This window comes from Rhinatrema bivittatum, chromosome 4, assembly GCF_901001135.1.
Source record: "Rhinatrema bivittatum chromosome 4, aRhiBiv1.1, whole genome shotgun sequence".
Lineage (NCBI taxonomy): Eukaryota > Metazoa > Chordata > Amphibia > Gymnophiona > Rhinatrematidae > Rhinatrema > Rhinatrema bivittatum.
This window is the reverse complement of record NC_042618.1, coordinates 2,912,973-2,932,306: the sequence shown is the minus strand read 5'-3', so window position 1 is coordinate 2,932,306 and position 19,334 is coordinate 2,912,973. Positions and strand designations below refer to the sequence as shown.

Sequence of the window (19,334 nt, the reverse complement as noted above, 5' to 3'; positions counted from 1 at the left end):
GCATCCAGCTCCAGTGAAGAGGGGGCGTTCCCGCGAGCGGGGAGGGATATGTTGGATTTTCGGAAGGACACCTGCTCTTTTACCCCTGATTAGCAGCCACAAACGTACGTGGGCTCTGCTAGCACTGTACCCGGTCTGCGGGTTTCATAGGTAAACTAACGCATAAAAGTGCGACGCAGTGGGAAATCCAAGGTCACAAAATAACAAAGCCACAATGCTTGGCATGACACACGCCAACTCCCCAGCGATGGCGCCAGGAGGACGCCATGAGGGAGAGAGAGAGAGTCCTAAGCGAGCGCGGAGCTCTCACGGTGTCAGCCTGTGGCCCCTCCCCCTCCCCGGCAGGTAGTAAATGAAAACAGTGTCTACGCCAGTCATCTAGAGATGCACAGTGAACGCCAGGGCCCTGCCCGCACAGTTCAGGGGTCTTTGGGAAGCGTACAGGATGTAGATTTGTTTAAAAAAAAAAAAAACGTTGTAAAGGAAAAGTGTGTCAGAGTGTAAGAATGAAGGAAGGTAACGTTTTGCCGGGCGGAGGTTACAGCGCTCACACTAGTGGCCCCCGGGTGGGCTCCGCGCTGGCCCTAGAATGCCTTCCTGGGTTCCTGAGAGGAGAGAGACAGCGGGTACTGGGAGACTCAGAGCAGAGAGACGGGCCAGGATAAGAGCGGGGGGTGCACGGCCAGGAGAGCCTGAGGATCCGAGGTCACTCATGGCCAGGAGAGCCTGAGGATCCGAGGTCACTCAAGGCCAGGAGAGCCTGAGGATCCGAGGTCACTCATGGCCAGGAGAGCCTGAGGATCCGAGGTCACTCAAGGCCAGGAGAGCCTGAGGATCCGAGGTCACTCACGGCCAGGAGAGCCTGAGGATCCGAGGTCACCCACGGCCAGGAGAGCCTGAGGATCCGAGGTCACCCACGGCCAGGAGAGCCTGAGGATCCGAGGTCACTCATGGCCAGGAGAGCCTGAGGATCCGAGGTCACTCAAGGCCAGGAGAGCCTGAGGGTCCGAGGTCACTCAGCGCTGAGAGCGTTCGGCTTTGCTCTCCTGTGCCTCTCTAACGTAGCACCCCATCAGGTTTTCGCCGTTCATGCCGACTGCTGGCGGATTCATTCTTAGGCGTGCAAATTAAAGCCTTCCCGCCAGATACTTAGCTCCCTCCCCGCTTTCAACGCTGACTCCTAAATAAATCTCCCTACCTGCCCCCACTCCCACCGATGAAACCCCCCCCACAGCTTCCCTTTGTTTCGTTCCTCCCCCCCCACCCCCTAGCACTTATCAGAAGCCTCCCCCAGCTAGCCTCCCGAAGCCTCTACCTAAATCCTCAGCCAATCTTATCTTCCCAAGCAATGCTGCCATGTCATGTTAGAAATGTTTCTCTCCAGCTCTAATACAAGTTACCTCGTTACAATGTAAAATGTTATAATTTACAAATTACCTCGTTACAATGTAAAATGTTTTTATATTAATATATTATAAATGTTATTATATTAATATATTATAAATGTTACAATATATATTCATCTCTTTAGATCGTAGACAAGTTACCACGTTACAATGTAAAATAGGCAGACTTTGCCCTATCCACTCAGTTACATGTAAACCGATGTGATATCTCGATCGAATGTCGGTCGGTATATAAAAGCAAATAAATAAATTATACTGTTGCTAAACCTCGGGGATGCACTTCCATGCCAACTGGTGGTTCCAAATGACTTTTGCTTATTACTCACAGACCCATAAGACTTCCCGCTCAGTTGTGCGGGAGAGATTTATAGCCACGCACTCACTGCAGATTTCTCCGGTCACCGTGACTTAGAGTGACGCCAGTGAACGGTGCTCGGAGAGGAAAGTGACAGAACATCACTTTCTCAGGACAAGCCCCAGGTATCCATTTAAAATGTTTATGTACTGCCTGCTAGTCAAAGACCAATCGAAACGGTTTACAGCCATCTAAAAAACGTATATAATATAACATTAACATATGAAATTAGCATTTCCAGAGCTTGTGGATATACTAAACCTGAGATGCACGTCATGGAGAACTCGGAGCTCAGCAGCAAAGCTCTCTCTCCCCTACATCCCTCTCCCCCCTCCATGAGAATGCACTCTTCCTCCGCACCTATCACATAATACCGTACAGAAAGGGGGAAGGGGGAAATAGTCTGGACTATACCGAAAAATAAATGTTTGCAGGTGGAAAAGCATTTTGTTGGTAACACGGGTGTTGCATGGACATAAATCACTCCTGCGATTTTCTGCATCTCCAGCCATCTAACTGGTCTGACCGCCCCTGGCATAGCCAGATAAGCTTTCATTCAGATAAGAACGTAACCGGCTATGTTAGGTGCAGACCGGGGAGTGGCCGGATAACGCCGATTCCTCAGTGTTGTGCAGCTATCGCACAGTAACAGGATAACTTTTGCACGGTTGAAGAGCAGGCGTAAACGTATCCGGCTAACTTTAAGACAGCTGGGTACATTCAGCAGAGCGCTCATGCCACTGAATATCCTGCTGAAGTTATCCGGGTAAGTTTCTCTCCAGCTGGCCACATGCTGAATATAGACCTGGCAGTCCAGCCCTTGAATATCCTCCTGACTGGTTACATATAGCAGGCGACAGGTGCCGCGATTCATCGAGTCAAGTTAGCAAAATCAACCGAATTTCCCCTACCAGTTAGTCTGACACTGTCAAGTTTCGGTAACACGATCTCCTTGGGGGTCGTCCAGCAACTGCAAGACGGAGGCGGAGATGTTCCCACCAGTCTTTACCTCCCTCATGTCCCCACATCTGCCAAATAACCCCCAACCATCAAGAATAACTTGGGCCTCTCTAGTATTGTGTGTACTCTTAACAGGCACAGAGAAATGTCTGCACTACAGTTCCCAGCATGCTTTGAGAAGGGCATGAGTTGTTGCAGTGTTGGCAGGTTGAGTCTCTGTGATAAACAGATCTGTAATCGCTCTCAGGGAGAGGCCTGTTAGCAGTATGAACATCTCCGGCCCTCTGCTTTTCACATGCACACATGCCTTCTTCAGAAGGATGGAAGGACATATTTCTCACGCTGCTGGAGGCCTCTCATAGGTGGGTGGGCACGATGGACTGGGTCCTCCCTGAGCAAGGAGACCTACAGCGCCCTGGGATGGCAGCGCTGCTGCTGTCTATATTCATACTGGCTAAGAAAAGAAGGGGATCCAGGTGTGGCCCGGCCCCAAGGTCGGGTGAGTTCAATCCCGAACCTGGGGACGACGAGGAAGAGGCCGCACACTTGGGAAGGGAAAACGTGAAAGCGGACCCCCTTCCCCACTTCTGATGCAGAGAGAGCCAAGGTTATAAACGCACTGCGCTTCAGTTCTCTCTCAGGAGCTGGGAGAAAGGCAAACGCTGCGCCGAGGTGGGCAGCCCCCTTCCCAGTCTGGGAACGGAAGTCAAGGTTAAGCGATCATCCCTCGCCGTGTGGGGCGAACCTCAGACCAGGCTCGCGGCAAGGCCTTCAATGCAGCAGAGACTCGTAAGTGCTGCCAGCGAGCTCCGTGTCCTGAGCCAGGCTGAGCCGCTCCTGGTTTCCCAACCATTCCTTCTCGGCGGGAAAAGCAGAACAGGTTCGGCCTGCTCCCGCTGCCATGGAGCTGACTGGCGGCAAAGCTTGAGGCTTCCTAGGTTGGCAGTGCTCAGACCGGGCCTTGTCTCGTCCCCCCCACCCCAGCTCATCGGGGTTTTCCTGGCTACCCCTAATGAATATGCATGAGGCAGATTTACATACACTGCTTATTGGATACGCCTGCCGCACATTTGCAAATGAAATCTGGTGCCCTGAAAGCCTGGCGTGCGAGGTTGAGCACTGCCAGTACAGTCAGCCAGGTAATGCAACACAGGAAAACCTTGAAACGGTGGATTAAAACGACAATCTCTTCAAAGGATCCCAACAAACCCCTCTCCCCCCCCCCCGTCCACCCCTCACAAAGATGAAAAAAAAAGTTTAAGCAGATCTGTACCTTTACTTCTACCTATAGGAATGGCAATGGAGATCCGGGCAAACGGGAGGGCAGACGGATTCCACCGCGGAGAGCGGGCAGAGAACAGCAGGAAGAAGGATACCAAAATCAGGACAACATGGCACAGACAGACAGACAAAAAAAACACAGCGCACTCGCTGAAAGGGAAGGGTGGCAGGCGGGGCAAAGCACACGGCACACGGAGCACACGCAAAGCAGAGGAGAAAACATCATGCCCCGGCTTAAACAGGGAGGGCGGGGAGCAGAAAGGCGCCATGCACGAGAATTTCCACAAGCACAGCAGGGCAGGCCGGGCCTGACGGTGAAGACCCGTGGGTGGGATGGAGGGGCACGCCCGCGGGAATCACTGGGGGAAACGCCACGTCGCTGCTCTGCCTCTGAAATCTCCCACGTGGCCTAAACCCCCGGGGAAGCGTTGCCGCCTGAGACGAGGACGGACGGAGGGACGTGTGCCCGGCGGCAGGCTCGGCCTCTGCATTTGCCCGTGTGAAACCATTGTGAAAAGCACAGGATGAGGGGAGGCTTGGTGATATTATCCCATCCACTCTTGCCTGCTGTCTGGAAGGCAGCAATACGTTTATTTTCTGCTCAGCTGTGAAAATCCCCCTGCACTAGTGAGAAGCGTGTGCTACAGATTTAAGGCTTCGTAAACAAACGTGTGTTTAACACGCACACACCCACACATACATTTATATATTAGCTGAAAGCTGCAAAACATTTCCAGTCAGATTCATATCCTTCCTGCAACCATTCGTCTGTGAATACAGGATTTCTGGAAATTCTGTCCCTTGGCTCAGGTCTTATCCCTACCACGCACCCCCCCCTTCTCACTCTTCACACCCCAGTCCCTGCTACCCTGTAAAATGCACATCTACCCCGGCAGCAGTCACACACATTGCAATGTCCCCCTGATCCTGTCTCTCACTCCTCAGGCTGAGCCCCTCTCCTCTTCTCTCACCTCCGTACCCCCCATTTGATCCCATCTCCCCCACTTCTCTCCCTCCTCTCATGTCTGTGTAGCTCCCGGGCGCTAACCTCATCACAGCACACTAACCCAGGAAGCGCAGCGTGATCAGCGCCAGGCCCTTCACCGCCACACTGTCACTGCCTTGACATCCGGCCTCCCCCAGGCCTCCCTGGCGTCTGGTCCCCCTCCACCATGGCCCATTGCCAGCAGAGCTGAGAAGTCCCGGCTCTGTGGGTGTCAACACTGCCGCAAAAGGTGTAGGTCCCCTCCCCTCTCCACCAACACAGGATGCCTCAGCATCGCTCTCTGTCCTTGCAATGGCCTCTCTGCTTCTGATGTAGCCCAATCGGGGATCATGATCCCATAGCCCAACACAGCCAAACACCGCAGTCTCTAACCTGCCCACACATGCTCAAGACCCAAAAACTGCCAATTACAATACTAGAGTAGCCACTTCTGAGAGGCTGCAGTACCAGCAGTGACCACAAGGTACGTCCCGGACAGACAGAAAGTATTATAAGTATTATTAGAAGAACATTTACCATACTTCAACTTACATTCTGACATTAGTTAAAAACAAGCTTAGAAGACTGAACAAACTAAACTCCTGACCATTCACTCATACAATATGAACCACCATCCAGTCAGTAGTATAATTACAGGCAATAGTCAATGTTAGCAATATCATTAAATGTCCTTTTCCTACAATTATACTGTACAACAATGGTATCACAAAGAAAATATAGGCTAACAGAAGAACTTCTTGACGTTGGCTCATAGAATTTTTTCATGGTCACAAATCCTTCTATCTGGTTTGTCTTTCTCATGATTAACTTCACTGATGATCCATATTTCCAGAATTCTACATGTGATACTATACTGGTCAGTCTCCTGCTGGTTACTGTATACTGCACGATCCCTTGATGCCTCTCTCCCCTCCTGCCTTACTGTGCATCTGCATGATCCCATGATGCCTCTCTCCCTGCTGCCTTACTGTGCTCTGCATGCACCCATGATGCCTCTCTCCCTGCTGCCTTACTGTGCTCTGCATGCTCCCATGATGCCTCTCTCCCTGCTGCCTTACGCAATCTGCAATGCCCCATTAATGCCTCTCTCCCTGCTGCCTTACTGCGCTCTGCATGCTTCCATGATTGCCTCTCTCCCTGCTGCCTTACTGGTGCTCTGCATGCTCCCATGTGCCTCTCTCCCTCCTGCCTTACTGTGCTCTGCATGCTCCCAGATGCCTCTCTCCCTCCTGCCTTACTGTGCTCTGCATGTTCCCATGTGCTCTCTCCCTCCTACCTTACTGTGCTCTGCATGCTCCCATGATGCCTCTCTCCCCTCCTGCCTTACTGTGCTCTGCATGCTCCCATGATGCCTCTCTCCCTCCTGCCTTACTGTGCTCTGCATGCTCCCATGATGCCTCTCTCCCCGCTGCCTTACTGTGCTCTGCATGCTCCCATGATGCCTCTCTCCCCCGCTGCCTTACTGTGCTACTGCATGCTCCCATGATGCCTCTCTCCCTCCTGCCTTACTGTGCTCTGCATGCTCCATGATGCCTCTCTCCCCCGCTGCCTTACTGTGCTCTGCATGCTCCCATGATGCTCTCTCCCCGCTGCCTTACTGTGCTCGCATGCTCCCATGATGCCTCTCTCCCCGCTGCCTTACTGTGCTCTGCAATGCTCCCATGATGCCTCTCTCCCTCCCCCTGCCTTACTGTGTCTGCATGCTCCCATGATGCCTCTCTCCCTCCTGCCCTTACTGTTGCTCTGCATGCTCCCATGATGCCTCTCTCCCTCCTGCCTTACTGTGCTCTGCATGCTCTCATGATGCCTCTCTCCCCGCTGCCTTACTGTGCTCTGCATGCTCCCATGATGCCTCTCTCCCTCCTGCCTTACTGTGCTCTGCATGCTCCCATGATGCCTCTCTCCCTCCTGCCTTACTGTGCTCTGCATGCTCCCATGATGCCTCCTCTCCCTCCTGCCTTACTTGTGCTCTGCATGCTCCCATGATGCCTCTCTCCCTCCTGCCTTACTGTGCTCTGCATGCTCCCATGATGCCTCTCTCCCTGCTGCCTTACTGTGGCTCTGCATGCTCCCATGATGCCTCTCTCCCTCCTGCCTTCTGTGCTCTGCATGCTCCCATGATTCCTCTCTCCCTGCTGCCTTATAGCAATCTGCATGCCCCCATTATGCCTCTCTCCCTGCTGCCTTACTGCACTCTGCATGCTCCCATGATGCCTCTCTCCCTGCTGCTTACTGCACTCTGCATGCTCCCATGATGCCTCTCTCTCCCTGCTGCCTTACTGCACTCTGCATGCTCCCATGATGCCTCTCTCCCTGCTGCCATTACTGCACTCTGCATGCTCCCATGATGCCTCTCTCCCTGCTGCCTTATAGCAATCTGCATGCCCCCTGATGCCTCTCTCCCTGCTGCCTTACAGCAATCTGCATGCTCCCATGATGCCCTCTCCCCTGCTGCCTTACTGCACTCTGCATGCTCCATGATGCCTCTCTCCCTGCTGCCTTACTGCACTCTGCATCTCCATGATGCCTCTCTCCCTGCTGCCTTACAGCAATCTGCATGCTCCCATAATGCCTCTCTCCCTGCTGCTTTACTGCACTCTTCTGCATGCTCCCATGATGCCTCTCTCCCTGCTGCCCTTACAGCAATCTGCATGCTCCCATAATGCCTCTCTCCCTGCTGCTTTACTGCAACTCTGCATGCTCCCATGATGCCTCTCTCCTGCTGCCTTACAGCAATCTGCATGCTCCCATGATGCCTCTCTCCTTGCTGCCTTACTGCACTCTGCATGCTCCCCATGATGCCTCTCTCCTTGCTGCCTTACTGCACTCTGCATGCTCCCATGATGCCTCTCTCCCTGCTGCCTTTATAGCAATCTGCCATGCTCCTCCATGCATCCGGCTCTCTCCCTGGTGCATTACTGCACTCTGCCATGCTCCCATGATGCCTCTCTCCCTGCTGCCTTACAGCAATCTGCATGCTCCCATGATGGCCTCTCTACCCCTGCTGCCTTACTGCACTCTGCATGCTCCCATGATGCCTCTCTCCCTGCTGCCTTACTGCACTCTGCATGCTCCCATGATGCCTCTCTCCCTGCTGCCTTACAGCAATCTGCATGCTCCCATGATGCCTCTCTCCCTGCTGCCTTACAGCAATCTGCATGCTCCCATGATGCCTCTCTCCCTGCTGCCTTACTGCACTCTGCATGCTCCCATGATGCCTCTCTCCTTGCTGCCTTACTGACACTGCATGCTCCCATGATGCCTCTCTCCCTGCTGCCTTATAGCAATCTGCATGCTCCCATGATGCCTCTCTCCCTGCTGCCTTATAGCAATCGCACGATCCCTTGATGCCTCTCTCCCTGCTGCCTTATAGCAATCTGCTGCCCCCATTATGCCTCTCTCCCTGCTGCCTTATAGCAAATCTGCATGCCTCCCATGATGCCTCTCTCCTGCTGCCTTATAGCAATCTGCATGCCCCCATTATGCCTCTCTCCCTGCTGCCTTATAGCAATCTGCATGCTCCCATGATGCCTCTCTCCCTGCTGCCTTACTGTGCTCTGCATGCTCCCATGATGCCTCTCTCCCTGCTGCCTTACTGCACTCTGCATGCTCCCATGATGCCTCTCTCCTGCTGCCTTACTGCACTCTGCATGCTCCCATGATGCCTCTCTCCCTGCTGCCTTACTGCCCTCTGCATGCTCCCATGATGCCTCTCTCCTGCTGCCTTACTGCACTCTGCATGCTCCCATGATGCCTCTCTACCTAATGCCTTACTGCACTCTGCATGCTCCCATGATGCCTCTCTCCCTGCTGCCTTACTGCACTCTGCATGCTCCCATGATGCCTCTCTCCTGCTGCCTTACTGCACTCTGCATGCTCCCATGATGCCTCTCTCCCTGCTGCCTTACAGCAATCTGCATGCTCCCATGATGCCTCTCTCCCTGCTGCCTTACTGCACTCTGCATGCTCCCATGATGCCTCTCTCCCTCCTGCCTTACTGCACTCTGCATGCTCCCATGATGCCTCTCTCCCTGCTGCCTTACTGCACTCTGCATGCTCCCATGATGCCTCTCTCCCTGCTGCCTTATTGCACTCTGCATGCTCCCATGATGCCTCTCTCCCTGCTGCCTTACTGCACTCTGCATGCTCCCATGATGCCTCTCTCCCTGCTGCCTTACTGCACTCTGCATGCTCCCATGATGCCTCTCTACCTGCTGCTTTACTGCACTCTGCATGCTCCCATGATGCCTCTCTCCCTGCTGCCTTACTGCACTCTGCATGCTCCCATGATGCCTCTCTCCCTCCTTCCTTACTGCGCTCTGCATGCTCCCATGATGCCTCTCTCCCTGCTGCCTTACTGCACTCTGCATGCTCCCATGATGCCCTCTCCCTGCTGCCTTGCTGCACTCTGCATGCTCCCATGATGCCTCTCTCCCTGCTGCCTTACAGCAATCTGCATTCTCCCATGATGCCTCTTTCCCTCCTGCCTTACAGCAATCTGCATGCTCCCATGATGCCTCTCTCCCTGCTGCCTTACAGCAATCTGCATGCTCCCATGATGCCTCTCTCCCTCCTGGCTTACTGTGCTCTGCATGCTCCCATGATGCCTCTCCCTGCTGCCTTACAGCAATCTGCATGCCATGAGCCTCTCTCCCTCCTGCCTTACTGCACTCTGCATGCTCCCTCTGCCTCTCTCCTGCTGCCTTACTGCATCTGCATGCTCCCATGATGCCTCTCTCCCTGCTGCCTTACTGCTCTGCATGCTCCCATGATGCCTCTCTCCTGCTGCCTTACAGCAATCTGCATGCTCCCTGATGCCTCTCTCCCTCCTGCCTTACTGTGCTCTGCATGCTCCCATATGCCTCTCCCTCCTGCCTTACTGTGCTCTGCATGCTCCCATAATGCCTCTCTCCCTGCTGCTTTACTGCAATCTGCATGCTCCCATGATGCCTCTCTCCTTGCTGCCTTACAGCAATCTGCATGCTCCATGATGCCTCTCTCCCTGTTGCCTTGCTGCGCTCTGCATGCTCCCATGATGCCCCTCTCCCTGTTGCCTTTCTGCGCTCTGTATGCTCCTATGTTGCTCGTCCCCCCTTCTGCTCTCCCCCATTGCTGCTCAGGGACCTGTTCCTACTGTGAACCTCTTTTCCTTACACTGATAGCTGCACTGGTTTCCAAGACCTTTGGATGTTATTGTTCAATATCCCAAATGCAAAATGGGAATAAAAGTGCATTTTTAGCTTGCTCTTGTGATATAGCATTCAACGTTCTTCTTCATTACTGCGTCCCTGTCCAGGCAGGAGGTCTCTGGGCTGTCTGGGTGTGGTGCCCTCCTTCCCAGCTCTGATCCTGGGAGGACTTCATTTGAAAAACGTTTTTACATGGTTACTGCAGAGAGAGAATGACCTGCAAAGCTCAGGGTGTCCTCTCTGTAGCTAGGTTGAGACAGGGACTGAAAGACATCCTGACTTCAGACTCCATCTGCTCTCTGCAGTAACTGCGCACAGAAACGCATGATTTTAACCCATAAATGGAACAGATCTGGAAACGACAAAACATCCACAGACAGAGAGCCCACGGCTTTTCCTTTTACCCGGGAATAACTGCCAGCAGGAAAATCCTTGACAGCTGCGACCCACGTGTAACTTTCTTATGGTTATCCTGGTGAGCAAAGCTGCACCGCTCTGCTGCGAGCGTTCCCGCGGCCCCTGCTGTCAGCGCTGACAGGTGGGCGGTAGCCCGGGGGGGGTGGGAAGAGCGCACGCGCGTCGCTGCCAGCCTTGCAGCTGCCCTGCTGCGTCTCTGCAGGTCTTCAGGCATGCACGGGGCCGGCGCGTCCCAGCGAATGAGGTCAGGGCCCTGGAGCAGGGTGCAAGGCAGGAGGTTCACCCTTGCACCGGCCCCGGGCACTCATGCAGAATGTCTCCCTTAGCCGCGCTCTCCTTTGGGCCGTGTAATGAGACAGTTTGGGGCGACAACGTCGGATATATGTTCTCCTAATAACTTTGCTTAGAAAAAAACAAAAACCGCAAAACAGAAAATAACAGCAGACAGAGAGCCCTCTCTGTCCCCGAAGCATGGCGGAGTCTCATTAGTCTACACCGTGCACAGAGAGAGAGGGGCAGGAACGTCCTGGGGAGAACGGCCCCCCCTCCCCTCCCCCGCCCTGTAGAACTGGTTTCCCATTCTTTCTCAGGCCACTAGCACCGTCTCGCTGGCGTTGCGGCTTGTGCGCAGGTATCACTTGCTCGCTTCTCACAAGGCGGCCCACCCCCAAAGCACCCCAGGTGATGGAGTTACCTCTCTCTCTCTCTCTCTGTATCACGGCGGAAAACAAACAAACAAACAAATAAATAAATAAATTCCAGGGGAAGGGAATGAGAAAATTAGACAACATAATTGAAAATCCATCCCCGGGCTTCTCTCATCAAAATATGCCAGGCAGGGAACGGAAAGATGTAAAATCAGACAGCAATTTACCAAGCGTAAGATGGAGGTGAGGGGGGAGGACACGCGAGCAGGGGAGAGAGGCCTACCTTGTTCGCCCATCATCAGATGCGAAAGGCCTTAGAGAGAAAGAGAGAGCAAGGGAGCAGTGAGAAGTAAGGGGAGAGACAGGCGGCAGCCACATATAATACCACACAGACCATACGGTATCCCCTATGGTACTGGGACGCCACATACTTGAGATGAACCAAGCATGGCAGTCAGTGCACACCCGGGCTCAGAGCCATCCCACACCAAGCATGAGGGGGAGAGAGAGAGAGAGACGGGGCGTGGAGCCCCCCAAGCAGAGAGAGAGACCAGCTAACCTCAGGCTCAGGCAGCAGGGAGACCCCGCAGGCCAGGCCAGGGAGCGGGGGGGGGGGTCACCATCACATGCTAATCCAGGCCTGGCTTTCTTAACTCCCCGTTCAATGCCAACTGCAGGAGAGGAAAGGCCGCACTGCATGAGGACAGGGCTTGGGAAAAGCAGGCCCGGCTTCTCGCTTTCTCGTGGCATGGACTCGCTTTCTCGTGGCATGGACTAGGTTTGGGAAGTGTTGTCCACATGTTCCCACTCGTCCCTTGGCATTCTCTAATGCTGCTGTTTGCGCTGAAGTGCCGAGAGAGAGAGAGGCGTTAATCCGGGCAGGTCACACTGAAGGGATGCGTCGGGACCTCTCTACTTTTCTCCCCCTTGCCCTGCTGTTAGTGAGCACCTATACTGTGACTGGGACCATCCTAATCGTGGTACCAGGCGCTTCGTATCACCGCAGCCTGCCACGTTGAACGGATGCGTCGGGCATCGTGAGACCGGCTGAGGCTTCCCTCTCGGTTTTTAAAAACCTGTGCCTGCTATAGAAATGAGGACTACAGATCCCAGAATGCAATGCAGGTCAAGCAGACGGCTCTCAGAAGCCAGGGGCATGGATTGGGTCCTGAGCCGAAGAAGGACCCCCCCCCCCTCCCCCCCACAACACTCAGCGTAACCAGATGTTTGCCCCACGTCACAGGCCCAGTTCAGAGCGTGAGCGCAGGGCACGATCCCGTCCGGCGATGCCGGCGCGCGGGCTGCTCTGCGACTCCCAGCCCTGAGCTTGCTTTTAGTCACGCTCAAGCTCCTAGAGGTTGCTTTTCAATTCGAATTAGGCTCCTAAATTGGCCCTTTTGAGAATGTACTAGAGCTGAGCGCCCTCACGCACACCCCCTAAATTTTGGGTCCTGAATGTCTGGCCTTTTGATGGGGAGCTCAGTTTTGCCCCTACATAGCATTTCTGCCCCTTGGAAGGATGGCAGGCGGTAGCCTCTCAGTGTGCAAGCCTCAGACCCTGCCATTCCCCACGGGGAGCTGTATAAAAGGGAGGAGAGAGGGTATCCATCTGCCCCTCCCCCCGGGAGTGCTGCCCATGGTGAGAGGACTCCAGCAGGGGGACGGTTCAGGGAAGAGTGGGAGAGGGCAAAGAGCTGCCACTCACCCCCACAAGAGAAAGGCACGGAAAAGACCTGCTTACCCAGACGTTACTGGGAGGGCCCTTCCCCAAGAGCTGACCTCTTCAGGGAATGGACGGGGTACGGGGAGAGAGACTTATTTTGTGCTTTGGACCTGGGTTGCGGTGCCGGTGCACAGTTCTCTGGTGGACTGGTGCCCGTAATGACTTCTGGCTCCGAGGGTCAGCCTGTTGATTTTTGCAGGAGTGACTGGACGGCCCCCAGAGCGAGAGAAAACCTAGGGCCCTTGAAAACAGGAACGCTGGGAAGTCATGGGGCCTCGCGTGTCCTCTGACCCATCCCCCATGTGCCCCTGTATCCAAGAGCTGATGGGAAAGGGGCTGCACGAATATTCAGCCGAAATCGTAGGATCTCACATTCGGCTGAAAATAGGCTCCTAACTTAGGGGCCTACACTTAAGAGCTCAGCCTTTTTTTGAATATCAGCCTCCTAAACTTTCAGCTGAAAATGTGGACACATTTAAGAAGCTAAAACTTCGGTCCCTAACTTTAGGCCTGCTCTCCATTTGACCTGATTTAGGTGCCTAGTGCTGGAAATCAAAGCTAAGCTCCTAACTCCACCCCCAAAGCTCCTCACATTTTAGGCTCCTAAATGTAGGAGCCCAGAGAGACTTAGACCCTACATTGAAGCCCTTAGTCCTAGTATATTTTCAAAAGGGCCAATTTAGGAGCCTAATTCTAAATGTTAGGAGCCTGCTCTGGCAGGTCACTGCCAGCCAAGATAACTGAGCCCTGTCACACACACACTCCTCCTTCACCTCGGGACCCAGCGCTGCTCTGGCAACACGATTCGACTGCAGGAGGTCGTTCCGGACCCCCGCTGGACTTTTGGCAAGTCTTGTGGGGGTCAGGAGGCCCCCCCAAGCTGGCCAAACGTCCCTGGGAGTCCAGCGGTGGTCCTGGAGCGATCTCCTACGCTCCTGCCGTCGGGGGACAAAAAAACAAAATGGCACCGGCGCTACCTTTGCCCTGTCATATGTCAGGTCAAACGTAGCGCCGGCGCCATTTCTACAACGCACCGGACATCCGAGAGTAAAAGATCACACCGGGACCCTTCCTCTGGACCCCAGGTAATTTAAGGCATTTTGGGGGGGGTTCGGGAGGGTGGGGGATTTATTTTAAAGGGTCGGGGTGGGTTTTACGGTTGTTTTAGTGTGCCGGTTTTCCCGCCCCCCCCTTCCCATCCCTGTTCCCCCGATTTACGATTTTTTTGACGATAAATCGGGGGAATTTGTATTGTATCGCGGCTCTAACGATTTTTGACGATTTAAAATATATCGGACTATATTTTAAATCGTCAAAAACGATTCACATCCCTAGTACTGAGACTCTCACACACACAGCTCTGCCAATGCACCTCCCTCCTGCCCTGCAGCACCCTGCTATTCCAGTACTGAGACCCTCACACACACACACAGCTCTGCCAATGCACCTCCCTCCTACCCTGCAGCACCCCTGCTATTCCAGTACTGAGACCCTCACACACAGCTCTGCCAATGCACCTCCCTCCTACCCTGCAGCACCCCTGCTATTCCAGTACTGAGACCCTCACACACACAGCTCTGCCAATGCACCTCCCTCCTACCCGCCACAGCACCCTGCTATTCCAGTAGAGACCCTCACACACACACACACACTCTGCCAATGCACCTCCCTCCTCCCTGCAGCACCTGCTATTCCAGTACTGAGACCCTCACACACACACACAGCTCTGCCAATGCACCTCCCTCCTACCCTGCAGCACCCCTGCTATTCCAGTACTGAGACCCCCTCACACCAGCTCTGCCAATGCACCTCCCTCCTCCTGCAGCACCCCTGCTATTCCAGTACTGAGACCCCACACACACACACAGCTCTGCCAATGCACCTCCCTCCTCCCTGCAGCACCCTGCTATTCCAGTACTGAGACCCCCCCACACACACACAGCTCTGCCAATGCACCTCCCTCCTCCCTGCAGCACCCCTGCTATTCCAGTACTGAGACCCTCACACACACACACACAGCTCTGCCATGCACCTCCCCTCCTGCCCTGCAGCACCCCTGCTATTCCAGTACTGAGACCCCACACACACACAGCTCTGCCAATGCACCTCCCTCCTGCCCTGCAGCACCCCTGCTATTCCAGTACTGAGACCCTCACACACACACAGCTGCCAATGCACCTCCCTCCTGCCCTGCAGCACCCCTGCTATTCCAGTACTGAGACCCACACACACACACACACACCACAGCTGCCAATGCACCTCCTCCTACCCTGCAGCACCCCTGCTATTCCAGTACTGAGACCCTCACACACACACAGCTCTGCCAATGCACCTCCCTCCTGCCCTGCAGCACCCCTGCTATTCAGTACTGAGACCCCTCACACACAGCTTCTGCCAATGCACCTCCCTCCTGCCCTGCAGCACCCTGCTATTCCAGTACTGAGACCCTCACACACACACACAGCTCTGCCAATGCACCTCCCTCCTGCCCTGCAGCACCCCTGCTATTCCAGTACTGAGACCCCCCACACACACACACAGCTCTGCCAATGCACCTCCCTCCTGCCCTGCAGCACCCTGCTATTCCAGTACTGAGACCCTCACACACACACACACAGCTCTGCCAATGCACCTCCCCCTCCTGCCCTGCAGCACCCCTGCTATTCCAGTACTGAGACCCTCACACACACACAGCTCTGCCAATGCACCTCCCTCCTGCCCTGCAGCACCCCTGCTATTCCAGTACTGAGACCCTCACACACACACAGCTCTGCCAATGCACCTCCCTCCTACCCTGCAGCACCCCTGCTATTCCAGTACTGAGACCCACACACACACACACACACACAGCTCTGCCAATGCACCTCCTCCTACCCTGCAGCACCCTGCTATTCCAGTACTGAGACCCTCACACACACACACACAGCTCTGCCAATGCACCTCCCTGCCCTGCAGCACCCCTGCTATTCCAGTACTGAGACCCTCACACACACACAGCTCTGCCAATGCACCTCCCTCCTGCCCTGCAGCACCCCTGCTATTCCAGTACTGAGACCCTCACACACACCACCACAGCTCTGCCAATGCACCTCCTCCTGCCCTGCAGCACCCCTGCTATTCCAGTACTGAGACCCCCCCACAACAGCTCTGCCAATGCACCTCCCCTCCTACCCTGCAGCACCCCTGCTATTCCAGTACTGAGACCCTCACACACACAAACACACAGCTCTGCCAATGCACCTCCCTCCTGCCCTGCAGCATCCCTGCTATTCCAGTACTGAGACCCTCCCAACACACAGAGCTCTGCCAATGCACCTCCCTCCTGCCACTGCAGCACCCCTGCTATTCCAGTACTGAGACCCTCACACACACAGCTCTGCCAATGCACCTCCCTCCTGCCTTGGAATATCCTTTTCTTCTCCCTTCTTTTATTTTCCCCAGCTGCTCTTCAAGCACCAGGTCTAGATTAAGGGAACAATGAGCTCATTTCACGTTTGACCTTGCTTGATTTCTCTAATCACCCTAGACCACAGAAGTTGAAAGGTATTATTAACTATTGTACCTTCTGGGGTCCCTGCGGAGACAACATTCATCCATGTTTCATGCGCAGGAAGCCCATATTTATTGCTATCACCCATTTGATAGCAGGGACCAGATGGATCTCAGTGTAGGCATTGGCCATCTTTGACAGACAATATTTCGGTAACAAGGCCACCATGGGCAGTGGTGGTGTTGGGAGTGTTGCTAGAGAAAGTAAAAAGTAATATGATTGGGACAAACAGTGTACCCTGCCCCGGCCAGCGCAGAGGGGTGAGGTAATTGAATCTCCCAGTATCAACTCAGGGGTCGCAATAAGCCAGACCAGCGGCAGGGTTCAGAGAGAAGCCCAAAATGCTTTCAAGTACTTTCCTCCTTATGGATTCTGCATTTTCTCTGAGTTTTGTCACCTGACTGATACATTTTTTCTGCTGAAATCTTCGCAGCTTTGTCCCACACCTCTCTACTTTTCTGGAATCTCTGCGGTTTTATCCTCTCTTTCTGTTGGTTTTCTGGAATCTCTGCAGTTTTTGTCCTCTGTTTCTGTAGTTTTCTGGAATCTCCGTAGTTTTGTCCTTTGTTTCTGTGGTTATTCTGGAATCCTGCAGTTTTATCTTCTGTTTCTCTGATATTTCTGGAATCTCTGCAGGTTTGTCCTCTGTTCTGTAATTTTCTGGAATCTCCGTAGTTTTGGTCCTCTGTTTCTGTGGTTTTCCTCTGGAATCTCTGCAGTTTAGATCTTCTGTTTCTTCTGTGGATTTTCTGGAATCTCTGTAGTTTTGTCCTCTGTTTTCTATAGTTTTTCGGGATTCTCTGCAGTTTTTGTCCCTGTTTCTATAGTTTTTCTGGAATCTCTGTAGTTTTGTCCTCTGTTTTTGTAGTTTTTTGGATTCACTGCAGTTTTGTCCTCTGTTTCTATAGTTTTCTGGAATCTCTGTAGTTTTGTCCTCTGTTTCTGTAGTTTTTTGGATTCACTGCATTTTTTGTCCTCTGTTTCTGTAGTGTTTGGATTCTCTACAGTTTTGTCCTCTGTTTCTATAGTTTTTTTGGAATCTCTGCAGTTTTGTCCTCTGTTTCTATAGTTTTCTGGAATCTCTGTAGTTTTGTCCTCTGTTTCTGTAGTTTTTTGGATTCACTGCAGTTTTGTCCTCTGTTTCTGTAGTGTTTTGGATTCTCTACAGTTTTGTCCTCTGTTTTCTATAGTTTTCTGGAATCTCTGCAGTTTTGTCCTCTGTTTCTTATAGTTTTCTGGAATCTCTGCAGTTTTTGCCCTCTGTTTCTATAGTTTTCTGGAATCTCTGTAGTTTGTCCTCTGTTTCTGTAGTTTTTTGATTCACTGCAGTTTTTGTCCTCTGTTTCTATAGTTTTCTGGAATCTCTGCAGTTTTGTCCTCTGTTTCTGCTAATGCAGTAAATTCTAATCTTAGATGGCCATTGGGTCTGTTATCACTGAAAAATCAGAAAAAGAAGAAGGTTCTTGGTGGAGCGGGCAGATTTGTGGGGGTGGAGTGAACTGCGAAATGATCACCTCTCTGGCGGCATCAGTGGGGTCCATACTGCAACAGTAGCTGCAGCGGAAAAAGGCAGGAAGGTATAAGAGGCTAAAACCTGGAGGTGTGGGTGAGCCGCTGCTGGTGGTGAGCGAGGACTGCCCTGCTGCCACTCTCCGTCTAGACTGACTGGAAGAAGGCGTGGGAAGTGGCTAGCAGCGGGTGCTGAGTGCTGCAGGAAGTTCTCAGGAGGATGGAGGCTGAGCAAGAACTGAGGAGTCGCTGGTATAATGCTGGAGGTTTGTCCCCCAGTGAAGGAGTTAAGGCATGCCAGTGGCCTCTAGGACAGATAAAGGAGCAGGATGAAAGTAAATGGCCACCAGTTAAGGTGTGCCAGGGTCTGCGCCATGGATCACCATGTAACCTCAGCCAGTGCGGGGGTGTCCACGTATGAGAAGGCAGACTCCAGGCCGGATTCTCGAAGATACAGGGGAGAATGCAGCGGAGCATTATCTTACAACTCAATAGCAGCAAACATCTCCACAGAGCTGCAAGGGAAGGAAAAATCACTGCTCCCATTATCCTGTCTCTGATGTGAGAAACAGATGTAGGAACAGCAGCTTTTTCAAAGTAAGATTGATCCCCCCTAACCAGAAGTAATTCTAGCATTGTCTAGGGCTTCTTCTGGAATCAGTCTGGGGTCATAATCATATAGTAACATGACAGATAAGGACCAAATGGGCCAGCCAGTCTGCTAAGCAATTTGCTTATGGTAGCAACTGCTGCTCCGTGCAGGTTACCCCCATGTTTCTGTTAAGGGTAGTAACTGCCGCTCCGTGCAGGTTACCCCCATGTTTCTGTTAAGGGGAGTAACTGCCGCTCTGTGCAGGTCACCCCGATGTTCTGTTAAGGGTGTAGTAACTGCTGCTCCGTGCAGATTACCCCCTTGTTTCTGTAAGGGCAGTAACTGCCGCTCCAGGTAGGTTACCCCCATGTTTCTGTTAAGGGTAGTAACTGCCGGCTCTGTGCAGGTCACCACGATGTTTCTGTTAAGGGTAAGTAACTGCCGCTCCGTGCAGGTTACCCCCATGTTTCTGTTAAGGGGCAGTAACTGCCGCCCCAGGTAGGTTACCCCCATGTTTCTGTTAAGGGCAGTAACTGCCGCTCCATGCAGGTTACCCTCATGTTTTCTGTTAAGGGCAGTAACTGCCGCTCCAGGTAGGTTACCCCATGTTTCTGTTAAGGGCAGTAACTGCCGCTCCATGCAGGTTACCCTCATGTTTCTGTTAAGGGCAGTAACTGCCGCTCCAGGTAGGTTACCCCC

At 53.2% G+C, this 19,334-nt stretch overlaps 1 protein-coding gene across 16 annotated transcripts in view; it reads right to left on the bottom strand.

Annotated features, from left to right (window-relative positions):
• Window positions 1-19,334, bottom strand: part of NRXN3 (neurexin 3) — a 2,187,333-nt gene that overhangs the window by 2,138,484 nt on the left and 29,515 nt on the right. For 9 of the 16 annotated variants that reach the window (XM_029597681.1, XM_029597685.1, XM_029597688.1 and 6 more), the window contains exon 3: window positions 11,545-11,574. The exons of 4 other annotated variants lie outside the window; for them this stretch is intronic. In XM_029597681.1, coding sequence (XP_029453541.1) covers window positions 11,545-11,574 — 30 coding nt within the window. Of the gene's footprint in view, window positions 1-3,994; window positions 4,007-11,540; window positions 11,575-19,334 lie in introns of all 16 variants that reach the window. 3 more of the 16 variants (XM_029597682.1, XM_029597689.1, XM_029597679.1) reach the window with 2 other exon arrangements.